The sequence below is a fragment of the Tasmannia lanceolata genome, unplaced genomic scaffold, assembly GCF_043159265.1.
Source record: "Tasmannia lanceolata isolate RefF3 unplaced genomic scaffold, GAP_Taslan_0.1 ptg000031l, whole genome shotgun sequence".
NCBI classification, from domain to species: domain Eukaryota; kingdom Viridiplantae; phylum Streptophyta; class Magnoliopsida; order Canellales; family Winteraceae; genus Tasmannia; species Tasmannia lanceolata.
The window spans coordinates 1546437-1560977 of record NW_027518708.1 but is presented as its reverse complement, the minus strand read 5'-3'; the positions used below and the strand labels follow the sequence as shown (position 1 = coordinate 1560977).

The window sequence follows — 14541 nt, the reverse complement described above, 5'->3', positions numbered from 1 at the left end:
TGGCATTCAAAGTCCGTTTCCACGTGGCATTCAAGTCCGTTTCTACACGGCATTCAAATCCATTTTCTCTCCAAATTTCAAGATCATTTACAATCAAATCTGTCATTTAATGTTTTACAAGAGAGGCTATCTCGTCAATATGTATTGAGTTAAGAGTTGGAGAGAGGCTATCTCACCAACGTTTGCAGAGTCAGAGTCTGGTGAAAGGCTATTTCACCATGTATCTTGTGGATATCATTTTCAAAAATCAAAAATCAAAAATTTTAAACTCTTTAATCTTGGGCCAGTCAAAATGTGTTGTCAGTTCAGCTTTGACATTCGCGCGACAAGCACGCTCTGCCAAAGAGGGGCATCTGTAGACACCCCATTTTGACCGTGCCCTAATCCTTCCGATTTTACGCAAAACCCTATCAAACCAATGCTTTAGGATCCCAAACTTCACCCCAAGGTAGCTTAGGGTCCCAACTAGGTCCCTGCAAAATTTCGTCAAAATCCGAGCGCGTTTGCCTAGCAAACGAGCCGAGAAAGGGCCGTAGTATAAACCAGAGAAGGGGGGTGCATTTATCCTAAGCGGTGTCTATCCGAATCCGGAAAAGACAAATGAAACCGCACGATCATCAAGTTGTCGCGCACTCATCAAAAAAACCGTGCGCCCATCATTTTGGCGTGCCAATATCAGCAACCCATATTTTTCTTATAAAAGAAAATTTCGTGCAGAAGAGAGAGGAGGGTTTTTATTTTTCATAAAAAAAATCGGAGAGAAAAAGAGAGAGAGAGAGAGAGCTTTTTCCGATCATCTTCTCCGGGATCCGATCATCTTCTCCGGGAAGTCTCCGCCGGAGATCCGACCGTCATCTTCCACCTACCTTCACCTCTTCACCATTAGATCCATCTCTTTCAACAGATCTTTGAGATCATCTCCCAAACTCATTTTACTTCGATTTTCTTCTCCGATCTCCATTTTCTAGCGGATTTGAACTCCGGCGAGCTCATCTTCTCCGATCTGAGGGGTTCTTATACTGAAACCCTAGCTCTTTTTCATTTTCTTCTCCGGTTTGCTCCGGTCATATTCCGGTCAAATTTTGATCAAGCTCTGGCCAGTCCTTAAGATCATCCATTTTTTCGATTGTTTTCTTTCAAAACCTTCAGCCAACTCCAAATTTCGGTAAGATTTTATTAGATCTTGACATTACTTCATCAGATCTGGTGAATCATTGTAATTTTTAGCAAGATTTGTCGGATTCCGGTCATCTTCTCCGGCTAACTTCGTTAGATTCCGGTTCCAACTCTCGTCAATTTTGGTCAAATTTTGTTTTTTTGTTTACACTGTTTTTCTTCCTCTATTTCTCTTCCTAGCTTTGAAACCTCGGATTTTTTATTTTTTTTTCTTTCAATCATTTGCTCCTTCTCTGATCGATCTTCCGATAATTTTTAACTCTGGAAGTATAAGAGTGAAACTCAACCTTAAAAAAAATAAATCTGAGAGATAAAGAACAGTTTCAAGGTCTGGAATAACTCAGAATTGGTCAATGTCGCCATTGATCAAAGGATTCAGATTCTTAGCAGGTTAAAGGTCCCAGATCTGAAGCCCAGCAAGGTAAGACGTGGCCTAGCCGACATCAGCGGCTGTTATTTGGTTGTTTTCTGCTCATTGATTTTCGTGAATCGGCTTATCCAGGTATTGATCTTATTTAGAAATTAGTATACTAGTTCTTGTTTTCAATTTTATTTTCTTATATTCACATTCATGTGTTTAATCTGCTCATTTTGTAAATGTTGATTTGATAAATGTTAGAGATATTTGATATAGATGTACATAATTAATTTTTTTTTTAAGATTTGCTATGAAGTTGATAATATGACTTTGATCGAAACCAGATACTTGTTAATGAATTTATTCTGTGCTTAAATTTGAATCCATTTGATCTCAGTGTTTTAATGGTGATAATTGAGTGATAAAATGTTGATTATAATGGTGATTAAAGAGTTCATATGAAGTTTAGAGAAAATCAAGAAGGTCATTTCAGTTAGGTTATGTTAGATTTTTTTTAGGAAGGGAAGGTTTATTATGCTGAAAACTTTGGAGTAATGGCATGTATAGATTATTAGTGGTGTTTATGCTGATGACGACGAATGAGATAATTTTAGAAGATTTTAAACAGTTATTCATGTGTTGTTGGATCATATGGAACTTTAAATGTCATGAGGATTTTCTTTTTAAAAGAATGCTATATACTTATTCCTATATAGAACTCCATGAACGTGCAAATGTAGCTTATCTTCAGATTTTAATTGCTCTAGACTTTGTATATGTAATTAAAATTTGTAAAATTTGGAATACAAATTTTATTTTAGAATAAAGAAGAAGTTAATGCTTGCTTGATTGCTACTTCTACCATTCATTATACCTTAGTTGTTTGATATCTGATGATGTAGTAATGTATAGTTCAGCTTTTGGTGTGTCTCAAAACTTTACATTTAATTTCCATACTTTATTTCTATATTCATAAAGATGTACAGAGTATAAGTTTCATTTGGGCCTTTTCATTTTTCTCAGTTATAAAAAATGGTTATTAGTATATCCAAGTAGGAGGAATTGTTCTTACGTTTATAGCATGTTGAATAAATCAATTGTCTTGATTTGGATCTAATTTACCCTGGTGGTTAAACTTGGAACCTGTAATATTTTATCATCTTAGTCATTAATATTCATGTTATCAAATTGAGTAGAGAAAAAGGGACATATGACATTGAAAGTGACTACTCGGTATATAATGATTTTCATATATCTGTACATGCATCCTGATGGATAATTCATGTAGATGGGAAAATAAGTTTGTAGTACTAATGTATATCTGAATTTTATCATAGTGTGAGATTTTGGAACACTTAATTTAGAAGCACAGCACATTAGTTTCTTATTATTCTCCAAAAGTTTTGTTAATTGGTTATTCATTTAATGAAAGTTGTTAGTAATAAATAGAACTTGTAGCATGGATTTATTGTCCAAATGTAACTTGTTTCAACTCTAGTCTCATCCACGGTGCGTTCATCATAATCATAATTTCCAGAAATCTCCACTCTTGTCTTTACATTAAGCTTGAAACTGATATCAACAAGATGCAGTTGTGCTAAATCCCTTGAAATACTTCTCCAATTCTGAATTGCTTTCCTCCATTAATGCTTGAGACGTGATTTACTCTGCTACATGATTGGACATTCATTTACATTCATTGCCTAATTGATTTTACTCGTATATGTCTAGTAGTTAAATGATTTGATTGCTGAAGATATTATTCATTACCTTTTCTTCAACTCATCAGAAATAGTATCAATGCATTTGAGTTTTATAGCTATGAGAGTCCTGTTTGGTTTCCTTATTATAAATCTTGGTCACAAAGCTGTAGAAATGGTAGAATAGTAAATGATTAGCTGAATTGCCTTGATCATTAACACTCGGTGTTGTTGTTTGATGATCGTAGTGCTATTGAGTTCACATAAGCAGCTTGCATATACTGAAATGTTTGTTTTCCTATGTTTATCTTGTGCAGAGTTGAAAATAAGTTTAATAATTAATAGTTACATATATCAATATATGTTGGTTCAGAAGTCAAGTGCAAGAGAAATTATAATATAAAAAATTTTCTGTTCAGGAGATAACATTAAACACATTGTACTCTTCTTCAAGTGAACTGCTTTACATTGAAATATGATATATACAATTTTTCTCAGTTAAGCCTTTAGGCATGACTGAATAGAGATCGAACGAAATGTGATTGAAGATATGATTATTTCTTCTCTTTAAAAAACAGCAGGGTTCTGCAGAATAAAGTAATTTTTTGTATGTCTGAGATTTACATCCAAATTTGCTCGATTGCTAGAAGGATTTTTTTAGTGTAATGTTTCATTTTCTGTTCTTGAGTTTATATGCATCGTTAATCTTTCAATTGGGATTAAATTTACTTTAAAAAAAATCATTCAATCTGTTGAATGAGTATTTGAGTATGAGATATATTGCAAATTGTTATCCTTAAGATCTTAAAATTAATTTTCTAAGAAGAGGTGAAGGGGCGATGAAGGCGTTAGCCTAAGCCCATCTTTAGAGGAATTCACTAGGTCATAGTAGTACCTCATTGCCTTTTCCTTCCCCTTCTTAAAGTAGGGATCTCTTAGCCTTTTAGGTATCTATAAACATCAGTAGCCCTTGGTCATCGTAGGGGCGATGAAGGCGATAGCCCAAGCCCATTATTAGAGGATTTACATAGTCTGAATAGCGCTCCCCTTTTCATTTTTAGGCTTATCCAGCCTTTATTAAGTCTTAGAATTTTCCCTCTCACACCTTAATAGTGGTAGCCATTTCCTGTTTGATACTAACAACCTTATTTCACCTTAACAATAGCAAATATCATATTTTTAAGATTTAGTTATACTTCGTTGCTTACATATATCAAATAAATGCCTCTTTTAATTTATACTTTGTATAGATTAGAAATATCATTGGAAAATTTGTATAAAATATTGAGAATTTATTACTTTTCTTTTATTTTAAGTTTTGAGTTAGATTATGAAGATAAATGGATTGTTCAGGTGAGATTATCTCAAAGCTTATTATACTCATTCCTATTTATTTAAATAAATTGTTAATAGGAAGAAGGAGATCAGATGACTACTCTGTTCGATATTATCGACATGAGTACTGTCTGATCTCAAGGCGGGATTAGAAATATTATCATATGTATTTGATATCAGATGATTACTTTGGCATCATCTGATTTCATTGGAGTCCCCGTATTGGGGTTTGTGGTTGGTTTTGAAGTGTTTTGATATTGTTTTTACTTTATTAGGCTATCCAGCGGCTGGTCTGGACTAATTAATGTTATTTATCATTTTATGATTGCTATTAGATTGTATATTCTTCTTTGCTTAGCACTTGATTTATTCTTAGAATAAAATTTGCGATTATCTGGTAGCCTTTTCTTCTCTTTTTGATAGACTAACACAGTCTTATAGATTTCTGTTAAAATTCTTTGATATTAGAATTCCCTCTGGTCGCAAGGGCGATGAAGGCGCTAGCCTAAGCCCATCCTTAGGGGACTCGCTTAGTCCAAGTAGCACTCCTCTCATTTATTTAAAGACTTGTCCAAGTCTTTATGGTGTGTATCCCCTAGAAATTAGAAATCCATTCATTGCAAGAGCAATGAAAGAGTTCTCTAGAGCCCTCTCAGGGAGACAGGCTATGTCTCAGACAGAAAAAGTTGTATCCTTTAGAGACAAGCTTTGTCTCATTAGTGAGTCTATCCCTAGGAGACATGCCATGTCTCATCAGCACCTCTCTTGGAGCTCATCTTTTTGTTTAGGAGTCTCACCCAATCTCATTTTTCTTTCTAAACCTCCTCTTTGTGCATCATTTGGTTTTGGGAGAACATCCTACTCGACTTGGCAACATACCCCTTACCCTTATGGGTATTGGGTTGCACATTTGTTGCACCCTAGGGCTAGGTAGCTGTCCGGCCCGGCTGGGTGTTTTACCTTTGCTAAATATGCGCAAGGTCTCTTTTTCCTTGTTACTTGTGAGCTTTATCTTAGCTTGATAGTCTCACTAGCACCTTTCTTTATCTCATTTTCTTTTAGGAGACAGGCTTTGTCTCATTAGCACCTCCTTCTTAGAATCCTATTTTCAGAGTCAGTCTTTAGCCTAGGAGTCTGTCCTTAGCTAGAGAGTTTGTCTTTCTTTCAGGATTCAGTCCTATCATCATAGGGGTTAGGATTTTATCCAACCTCTCATCAAATCTTGTGTTTTTCTATTCGCTCTTGTAAGGTATAGGATGCTGTCCAACCCTTGCAGAGTTGTTATTCTGTTCATTTCCCCCCGCAAAGCACAGGATGCTGTCCAACCTTTGCAGGATTTCAAGAGTCTGTCCTTCCCTTATGATGATAGGATTCAGTCCTCTCGTGTCAAAAACATCAAAAACATCTAAAAAACAAAAATCTCAAAAATCTTGAGTCATTAGGAGAGTAGTTAGGAATTCTGTTCCGAACTACGTTGGCTTGATCCTCTTCCACGAGGTACGTAGTGCAGCTTGGGATCCACATCCCAGGTCCAGCCAAACCTTTAAAAATAAACATTTCGAACCTTCAAAAATACAAAACTTCTTCAAAACCTTTTCAAAAAGATCTTCCCATAGAGTTAGGAGTCCGTCCTAGTTTGTTTGGGATGTTTTAGAGTTAGGAGTCTGTCCTGATTTGTATTGATATGGTGTGTCCTGTCGTGTGAGTGTCCCTAGAGTTAGGAGGCTTCAAGTCGATCGGTTAGACATTTAGTCGAACCGATGGCTAGACTAGGAAGCATATAGTTAGCCCTTGGTTTTCCTTAGGTTGCACAACCTAGTTACACATAGGATGTAGGACCCACCTACATTAGCTTAAGGCTAATCAACTTACATTAGTTAGGTCATATAGAGAGTCCTGAAAATTATAATTCACTTGAATTTAAGCAATCATACAAAAAAGCTTTAAAAATCAGTTGAGTCTAATGGATCGAGTCTAGGATAGCGGTTCTAGATGGTTAGGCATAATAGTTTGGAATAGGGCATCGAACTACGTTGACTCCGATTCTTCCCGAGGCCGGGATACGTAGAGCAGCTGGGATGGACGGCCATCTTGGTCCGAGTCAGGTCACATTAGAGTTAGGACTCATTTTGTTCAGTCAGGTATAGAGTTGATTTGTGTTGTATGTTTTGCTGTGTTTTCTTACTTTCATGTACAGATCCTATACATTTAGCTGTAACATGCATGTGTTTGCACACCAGAACTTAGACACCCATTAGGCATGTCACTTACAACCTAGTTTTGCTTAGGCAACACTTCTTTCATTTCTTTTATGTGTGCTTATTATTTATCTCCGAGACATGCATGATTAGATAGACGTCTTCTCGGAGATATTGATTCCCATTTCATATGACTTTTGCCCAAAATTCTTCAAAATCATTAAGTAAATGGCATAAGAGACCACGTGCTTGCACTTGGGCGGACGAGGTGCTCTTTGGACCTTCCGAATTCGTAACCAGGCACGAACCCTCTTTTTATAATCTCTGGTTATCCGTTGCAACAGAGCATAGTATGGGATCCTTGGCCCACTTCCTTGGATGGCGACTCTTCTTTGTTTAAGGTACGCCTCGAATCTGGGCTAGTCCCCGAATCGAGAGGTATCTCACTTTTTTATCGCCACTCATGCTGTGAGAGGCACATTCTTTCGAGAGTTCCTTGGTAGAGCTCTCCATTCACGTGGATGATCATGAGACTTACCGTGGGGCACGTCTCCCGCTTCTCTCTCGGATCGGGGTCCACAATCACTGTTCTTTTTTATCACTTTTCTTTTTTAGTGTAGTACTCATGCAAAATTTGCTACTATCCTATTATCTCTCGTCCTTTCTCTTTTTTAGATCTGAAGTTTTATTATATTAGCCTTTTTTTCTTGTAGAAGAAGATATTTCTTCGACGGATTCTCCACAACAATCTGCCCGGGAAAAGTAAGATCTTGTTTAAATCCGGCCTTCAATTTTTCAGTCTCTGTTTTAGGTTAGAATTTGTTGTGCTTGGTGATTTGGAAATCGATTTTGACAGTTTTATTGGATTAATTGAGTTGGGATAAAAAAATTTCATTTGTTGTTTCGGTTCAAATTTGGAATTTTTTGTTAGTTTTAGTATAAATTTATTAATTCTTTGCTTTTCCTTGTGTTTCTGATGTTTTGATTTTTGTTGCGTAGTTAGTTATGAATTGTGCAACCATACACCACTTTGATGAAGGTAAAGACTCCTCCCTTTAGTGTAGTATGCTTTGGAAGTAAAAGCAACACAGAAAAATTGAGAAATTTTTTGTGTAGATGTCTTGTATTCTGACAGTGATTTATTTCAGATGTCTTCTCTAACGATATTTTCGGAATTCCTAATGTACTTTCCATTTTATGTGTTTTTAACTCTATGATATGTTTGAGCGGGTAAAAAGTCATAAAAGGCTCCTATAGTAGCTCTTAGATTTGAAAATATTAAAGCTAAAATAGGAAAAGATGTGGGTCCGGCTAATGTGGGAGCATGCCCTTAACAAAGTTACATCGGCTTTTGAATGCTCATTAGTGTAGGAAATGTTCTTTTGTTTCATGTACATTTGCATAAGTAGGGGTACTTTTGGTCATTTTAGCCCTTTAATATGCATTTTAGGCTTTTCCATTAAATAAGGGTAGTTAGGTCATTTAGAATCTAAGGGGTAACTATATAAACCCCATCATTTCCATTTTTTAGGAGGTTTTTTTTGGATAATTTCATTTGGGATTCAAGCCTTTGGGTTGTAGCTTGGAGATTGGAGGAGAAATTGGGGATCTCATTTGGAGGGAACTCTCTGTTGGAGAAAATCCCTTCGGTGTGTTTCAATTCAAAATCAGGGAGTTTTTAGCTTGATTTTCAAGCTCATCTTCTTGTTCTTCGGATTTGGTGCTTGAGATTGCAAGGATTTCAACAAAAAGCTACTGGATCAGCATATCCTTATCAAATCTCATCAGCATATTGATGCAGGGTAAATTAGCGGAGGGATGCTAGATGCGAGACAAAAGAATTAACACACGAAATGCAATGTTCTTATGCAATTAATTGTTGGTCATTCCACTTAAATTTTATGGTTTAAGTGCCAATCCCATAAGGTGGAATGATAATTAAAGAACTGTGACTAGCAAGAGGAGTTTAACCTTGTTTACAAGACTAAATCCAAACAAACTGTGAGTCTGCTCTTTGAGGACTTAATTCAAACACCTTGCATGTACTCGATTCAAACCTTATTTATAGCTCCCTTTACAAGTGAAATGTAAATTCAAATGAAAACTAAATGGGCTCATCTAAATGCAATGAAATGTAATACTAACCTAACTATGCTTATGCAAATGCACTTATTGGTGTCCTAATGAGGTATGCATGTGAAAATATACTTATGCGTCAAACTATGCCACTTTTGGAACATGTCATTCTCAGCCCTTGGATCGGCCATACTATGGCTCACCATCTCGCCTTAGAAAGAATGATGCTAGGATCCCTTGCATCACTCTCCCCTTCTTTGAAGAACTCGCCCTCGAGTTCATTGTGTTTTTCATTCAATCTTCTTCCTTACTCTCTTCTTGGCAAACGCCATTTCATACAAAGAAAACCTTCTCTTACATGCTTGTTGTCCTTTAGCTCTTTTCTTGCAATGAGAACAGTGATAACAAATATAATCCATATGCACATCAGTCTCTTGACTTTGTGCGTAGGTAACAATGAAGTCCTTTCCGGCAACGGGTACACCTCATAAAATTCGTCAAGTAGTGCTCTAGCTTCTTTGGGAAGTAATCAAAGGTTCTCAACCCTTTCTTCTTCAATCATTTGCTTATTCATGCTCAAAACTTGGTCAACATCTTCCATTTTCAGATTGCTATACTCTTGCTCAATGCCATTTTTCATCTTATCAACAAGATTTGTGCTTAGTGCTAGCACTTGTCCAATAGTGTCTTGCACATTTTCCTCTAACTTCTTTCTTGAGAAGGTGACTATGCCTTTGCCCTTTTCACTTGGGCTGAACTTTTTACCCTCTTTACATGGTTCCAACAAAAATTTCTTGTTTCCAATGTAAAAGGAATAGGTGTTCGCAAAGCCATCATAAACCGCTTTACGATCATATTGCCATGGACGCCCCAAAAGCAAATGGCATGCATCCATGTCAAGTATATCACACCAAATCTCATCCTCATAAACTTTTCCAATTGAAAATGATACCAAACATCGACTAGAGACCATTACCTCATCGGCATTGCTAAGCCAAACCATCGGATATGGATGTGGACCAAGCCGATGAACCGCATCACTAGCAATGAGATTCTCACAACTTCCGGAGTCTACAATGACCTTGCAAAGCTTGTCTAGGATAGTACATCGACCCATGAATATAGAATGGGGAAGTGGCTCTTCATGCCTTTGCTTAGGAGTCAAGTAGACTTGCCTTGTCACCAAGCTTTGCCCAAGCTCATCGGCTCCCAATATATAAGTTTCGTCGGCATCTTGTTGCATCGCATGGTCTAGTTGTCCATCTTCATCAACCAAAAGCAATTCATCTTCATGTCATAGCATTTGTTGGTGTTGCTTAGGGCAGTCCCTAAGGTAATGTCCAAAAGAACCACAACCATGGCATCTCACTTGTGGCCTACTAGTGGAAGTTTGGCCTTGGCTAGCTTGAGAACGTGTAAAAGGGCGATGACCACTCGTAGAAGTAGCTGGAACAGCAGTGGGGACAGCAGCTTGTGGCTTTGTAGTAGCGAAAGATGTGGATACAACCTGTTTTGGAACATGAGAAACAATCCTATATTCCACGGGCAACAAAACAGCTCTATGTGCCCGCTTCTTTTGACTTTCTTCAACTACTTGTGCCTTGACAAAGACCGAAGTGACGGTATGGAACTCATGCACTTAAAGTTGATCATGAATAGATGGTCTCAATCCCTCCATATACCTCGCTACCAATTGGTCTTGTGTCTCTTTCAATCGGTTTCTTGCCACTAGTTTGTAAAACTCATCTGTGTACTCAGCTACGGTCTTGTTTCCTTGAACCAACTTTTGGAGCTTTTTATAAAAAATTTGATGATAGTTGAAGGGCAAAAACTCATTACGTAGTTCCTTCTTCAATTCAAGCCATGTGTCAATAGGTGGATCCTCAAGTTCCATTCGTCGATACTTCAATGCCGACCACCATCCGACGACTCTACCTCGGAATCGGAAAGTCACAAGTGGTACTTGTTTATCTCTAGGTACTCCCTTGAGCTTGAAAATTTCCTCTACAACGCTAATCCAATCTAACAATTCTTCGGCTTCAAGGCTACCATAAAATTCAAGAATTTCCACTTTTATGCCGGCTTCCCATCGTTGGTCATCTCGTGGCGGTGCATCTGGCCTTGGAGCGGGTCTCCTTTGCCTCCTTTCCTCATATTCATCTGACTCCCCTTCTTGAGAATCATTCCTATCTCTAGAATGAGATCTAGACGATGTTCTGGACATCCGATCAATTTTTTATATTTATGCTTTGCATCTCCAAAAGCAATTTATGCATCATATGTTCCATAGATGAAGGCCTTTCCGTATTTTCCAGGTTGGATTCGGAACCGGATGCATTAAGATCTGATTATGCTACTCTTCTTGACGCCATAGAATGATTCAATCACAAGAGATGTTGGTAGCAAGAACAATTACCCAAAGATAGCAAGTAACAATGGCAAATCAGCAACTAGCATCAAAATTCTGGAATTCTGCCCAAAACAATCAACCACAATATAAAAGCACCAACAAGCAACCTAGCTAGCTGTCCATAATCATTGTCACCGTATACTAGCATCCACAGATATGTAGAGAAGTGCTATCAGTAGACGAATAAGACTGAAGATGTACTAATAAACCCAGGGCAGCAGAGAACACATCATTTTTTACCCAAGCTGGAAATGAATGCAAGAACCAATGCCACACAAAATATTTCAACCACTATCAAGCTATACGATGAAGTCTTTGTCAAAAGAACCCTGCAAAAATTTGCTTCCAAGATGAGCAAAGCTGAGAAGCTTCGTTGGCCAGCTTTGATACCACTTTTGATGCAGAGTAAATTAGCGGAGGGGTGCTAGATGCGAGACTAAAGCATCTGTGAGATTCACCTACCATATGTTTGGTCTGATGCCTGGTTAATTCATACTAGCATTCTAGCCATTGGATTTAATTTCTGACATTGAACATCACTAAGAAGCTACAGACAACTCAATTCAACTAGTTTTACTTTGTTGAGATGAGGCACAACTTATAATTCAACTACACAAAATCTAGGAGCTTAATTACTAGTGTGGTTTCTTTAAATCACTCACCTGAAAACATCGCTTCCACGTGTTTATCTGTCATCACCGGCCTAGTGTGGTTTCTTTAAATCACTCATCTTCTTTATCAAAAGATGTTAAAGTTCAAAGGGATATGCACTCATCCTCTTTCAGTTGCAGGTTTGGCTCCAGAGGAGCCTCTAAAGAACTTAAGAGAGTTGATTTCCCCTGCTTTGGGTCTACATCTGCATATGGCTAGCAAAAGATAATAGGATAGGCCATAGAATAGAGATTCCCCTGCTTTGGGTCTACATCTACGGAAAAATCTCAAAAAGTCATGGATCGAAGTTGGATCCAACTTCCAAGGTATGACTATGATAGCGTTTAGTTTTTTCAAATGTGGAAGAAATTGGATTGATTATGTATAATTTTAATATGTTTAATTTGTGTTGTCTTTTGGATACAATAGGAATGACCTGGCGTACGAGGAAAGAGTTTCTCAATTTCTTAACTTCGCGTTTACTCATGGAGCTCATGGAGGAAATATATTCTGCCCATGTAACAAATGCGGCAACGTTAGATTGGTTGATCGAGAAGAGGTCGAGGGACATTTGTTGTGGAATGGGATGCTCTTGGGCTACAGTAGATGGGTTAATCATGGGGAAGGGTCATCTCGTGCTATGAGTAATAATGAATACCAAGCACCTCATGAACCAATTATACAAATGCACGAACTATTGAATGATATAAACCCAAGATCGAGCCATGATCATGATAATAGACCACTAGATGAGGAGGGTCATTCAGCAGATGCACGTTTGGACGAGCTTAATGAAGATGCGGATAAGTTTTTTAAACTATTACAAGATGTGGATCAAGAATTATACCCAGGAAGCAAGTTCACTAAATTGTCCTTCGTGGTTCGATTGTTTCACATAAAGTGTCTTAATGGGTGGAGCAACAAATCATTTACCATGTTGCTTGAGTTGTTGAAAGAGGTACTTGCAGAGGGTGAAGCATTGCCAAAGTCCTTTTATGAAACGAAGAAGATTATTAGGGATTTGGGCCTCGATTACGACAAAATAGATGCATGCCCCAATGATTGTATGCTATACTGGAAGGAAGCCTCCAATGATTCTCAATGTCATATTTGTGGGGCTTCAAGGTGGAAAACAATTGAAGGGAATTCAGATGGGCAGAGAACCCATTCATCCACAAGAGAGCAGAAAGTTCCTGTAAAGATTTTGCGTCATTTTCCTTTGAAACCAAGGTTGCAGAGGTTGTATATGTCAACTAAAACGGCTTCTTTCATGACATGGCATTATGAGAACCGTACCAAAGACGATATATTAAGGCATCCTGCAGACTCTACGGCCTGGTAAACTTTTGACTACATATATTAGTGGTTTTCTTCTGAACCTCGCAATGTTAGACTTGGATTAGCAAGCGACGGCTTCAATCCATTTAGGACGATGAGTATTGCTCACAGCACATGGCCCGTTGTGCTCATTCCATATAATCTTCCACCATGGATGTGCATGAAGCAACCATATATAATGTTGTCATTGTTAATTCCTGGCCCATCTAGTCCCGGGAATGACATTGATGTCTACTTACAACCTCTGATCGAAGAATTGAAGGAATTATGGGAGTCAGGTTTGCAGACTTATGACGCATCGAGGCAGGAGACATTTCAGATGCATGCATCACTTTTGTGGACGATTAGTGACTTCCTTGCATATGCTAACTTGTCGGGATGGAGCACCATAGGGAAACTAGCCTGTCCTTCTTGTAACAAGGACACATGTTCTCTGCGTTTAAAGCATGGAAGGAAGTTTTGTTACATGGGACACCGACAATTCTTAGAGGCCAACCACAGATTTCGGTCTGATAAGACTTCTTTTAATGGCACTAAGGAGAAGAGGGTAGCTCCGATTCCCCTAACAGGGACACAGGTACTGGATCAAATACAAAGCATTAATATCACATTTGGCAAGAAGCAAGATACCAGTGCAAAGAAGCAAGGCAAACGTGGGAAGAAGAGGGTCCAGGAGGAGAGTCCCTTGGAGGAAAACAGTTCTGCCTCCGTTGCTAAGAAAAAAGAGAAGCCTCAAAAGGAGCATAACTGGAAGAAAAAAAGCATATTTTCAGTCTACCTTACTGGGAATCGCTCTTATTGCGCCACAACCTAGATGTGATGCACATTGAGAAGAATGTTTGCGACAATGTAATTGGTACATTATTGAATATTGAAGGGAAAACAAAGGACAGTGTAAAAGCACGGTTAGATTTACAAGAAATGGGACTCAGAAGGACACTTCACCCAGTGACTACTATAAGGAACAAAACATACTTGCCCCCAGCATGCTTCACAATGTCTCCAAAGGAGAAAGAGGTTCTTTGCAATATCCTGAAGGATGTCAAGCTTCCAGATGGCTATTCCTCAAATATCTCGTGACGTGTGAATGTTCGAGAGCGCAAGATTTCGGGATTGAAGAGTCATGATTGTCATGTTTTGATGAAGCAACTACTTCCATTAGCTATACGCTCATCATTGCCTAAGAACGTCAGCTCGGTATTGATTGAGCTATGTAACTTCTTCAAAGAATTATGTTCAAAAGTCCTCAATGTAGGCGACCTCCTCAAACTACAAGATAGGATTGCACTAACACTTTGC

At 38.0% G+C, this 14541-nt stretch overlaps 1 protein-coding gene across 1 annotated transcript; it reads left to right on the top strand.

The window, feature by feature from the left end:
* Positions 1-12201: 12201 nt before the first annotated feature.
* On the top strand, positions 12202-13246 carry LOC143859526 (uncharacterized). The gene is made up of 2 exons (XM_077370207.1): positions 12202-12230; positions 12334-13246. The coding sequence occupies exons 1-2, from the start codon at positions 12202-12204 to the stop codon at positions 13244-13246; spliced, it is 942 nt and encodes a 313-aa protein (XP_077226322.1).
* Positions 13247-14541: the final 1295 nt, after the last annotated feature.

Excerpts from the sequence above, each read along its gene's own strand:
- LOC143859526 (XM_077370207.1), top strand. The coding sequence starts at position 12,202 with ATGGATCGAAGTTGGATCCAACTTCCAAG. Across the intron at positions 12,231-12,333 it reads AGTTGGATCCAACTTCCAAG|GAATGACCTGGCGTACGAGG; the intron begins GTATGACTATGA and ends TGGATACAATAG.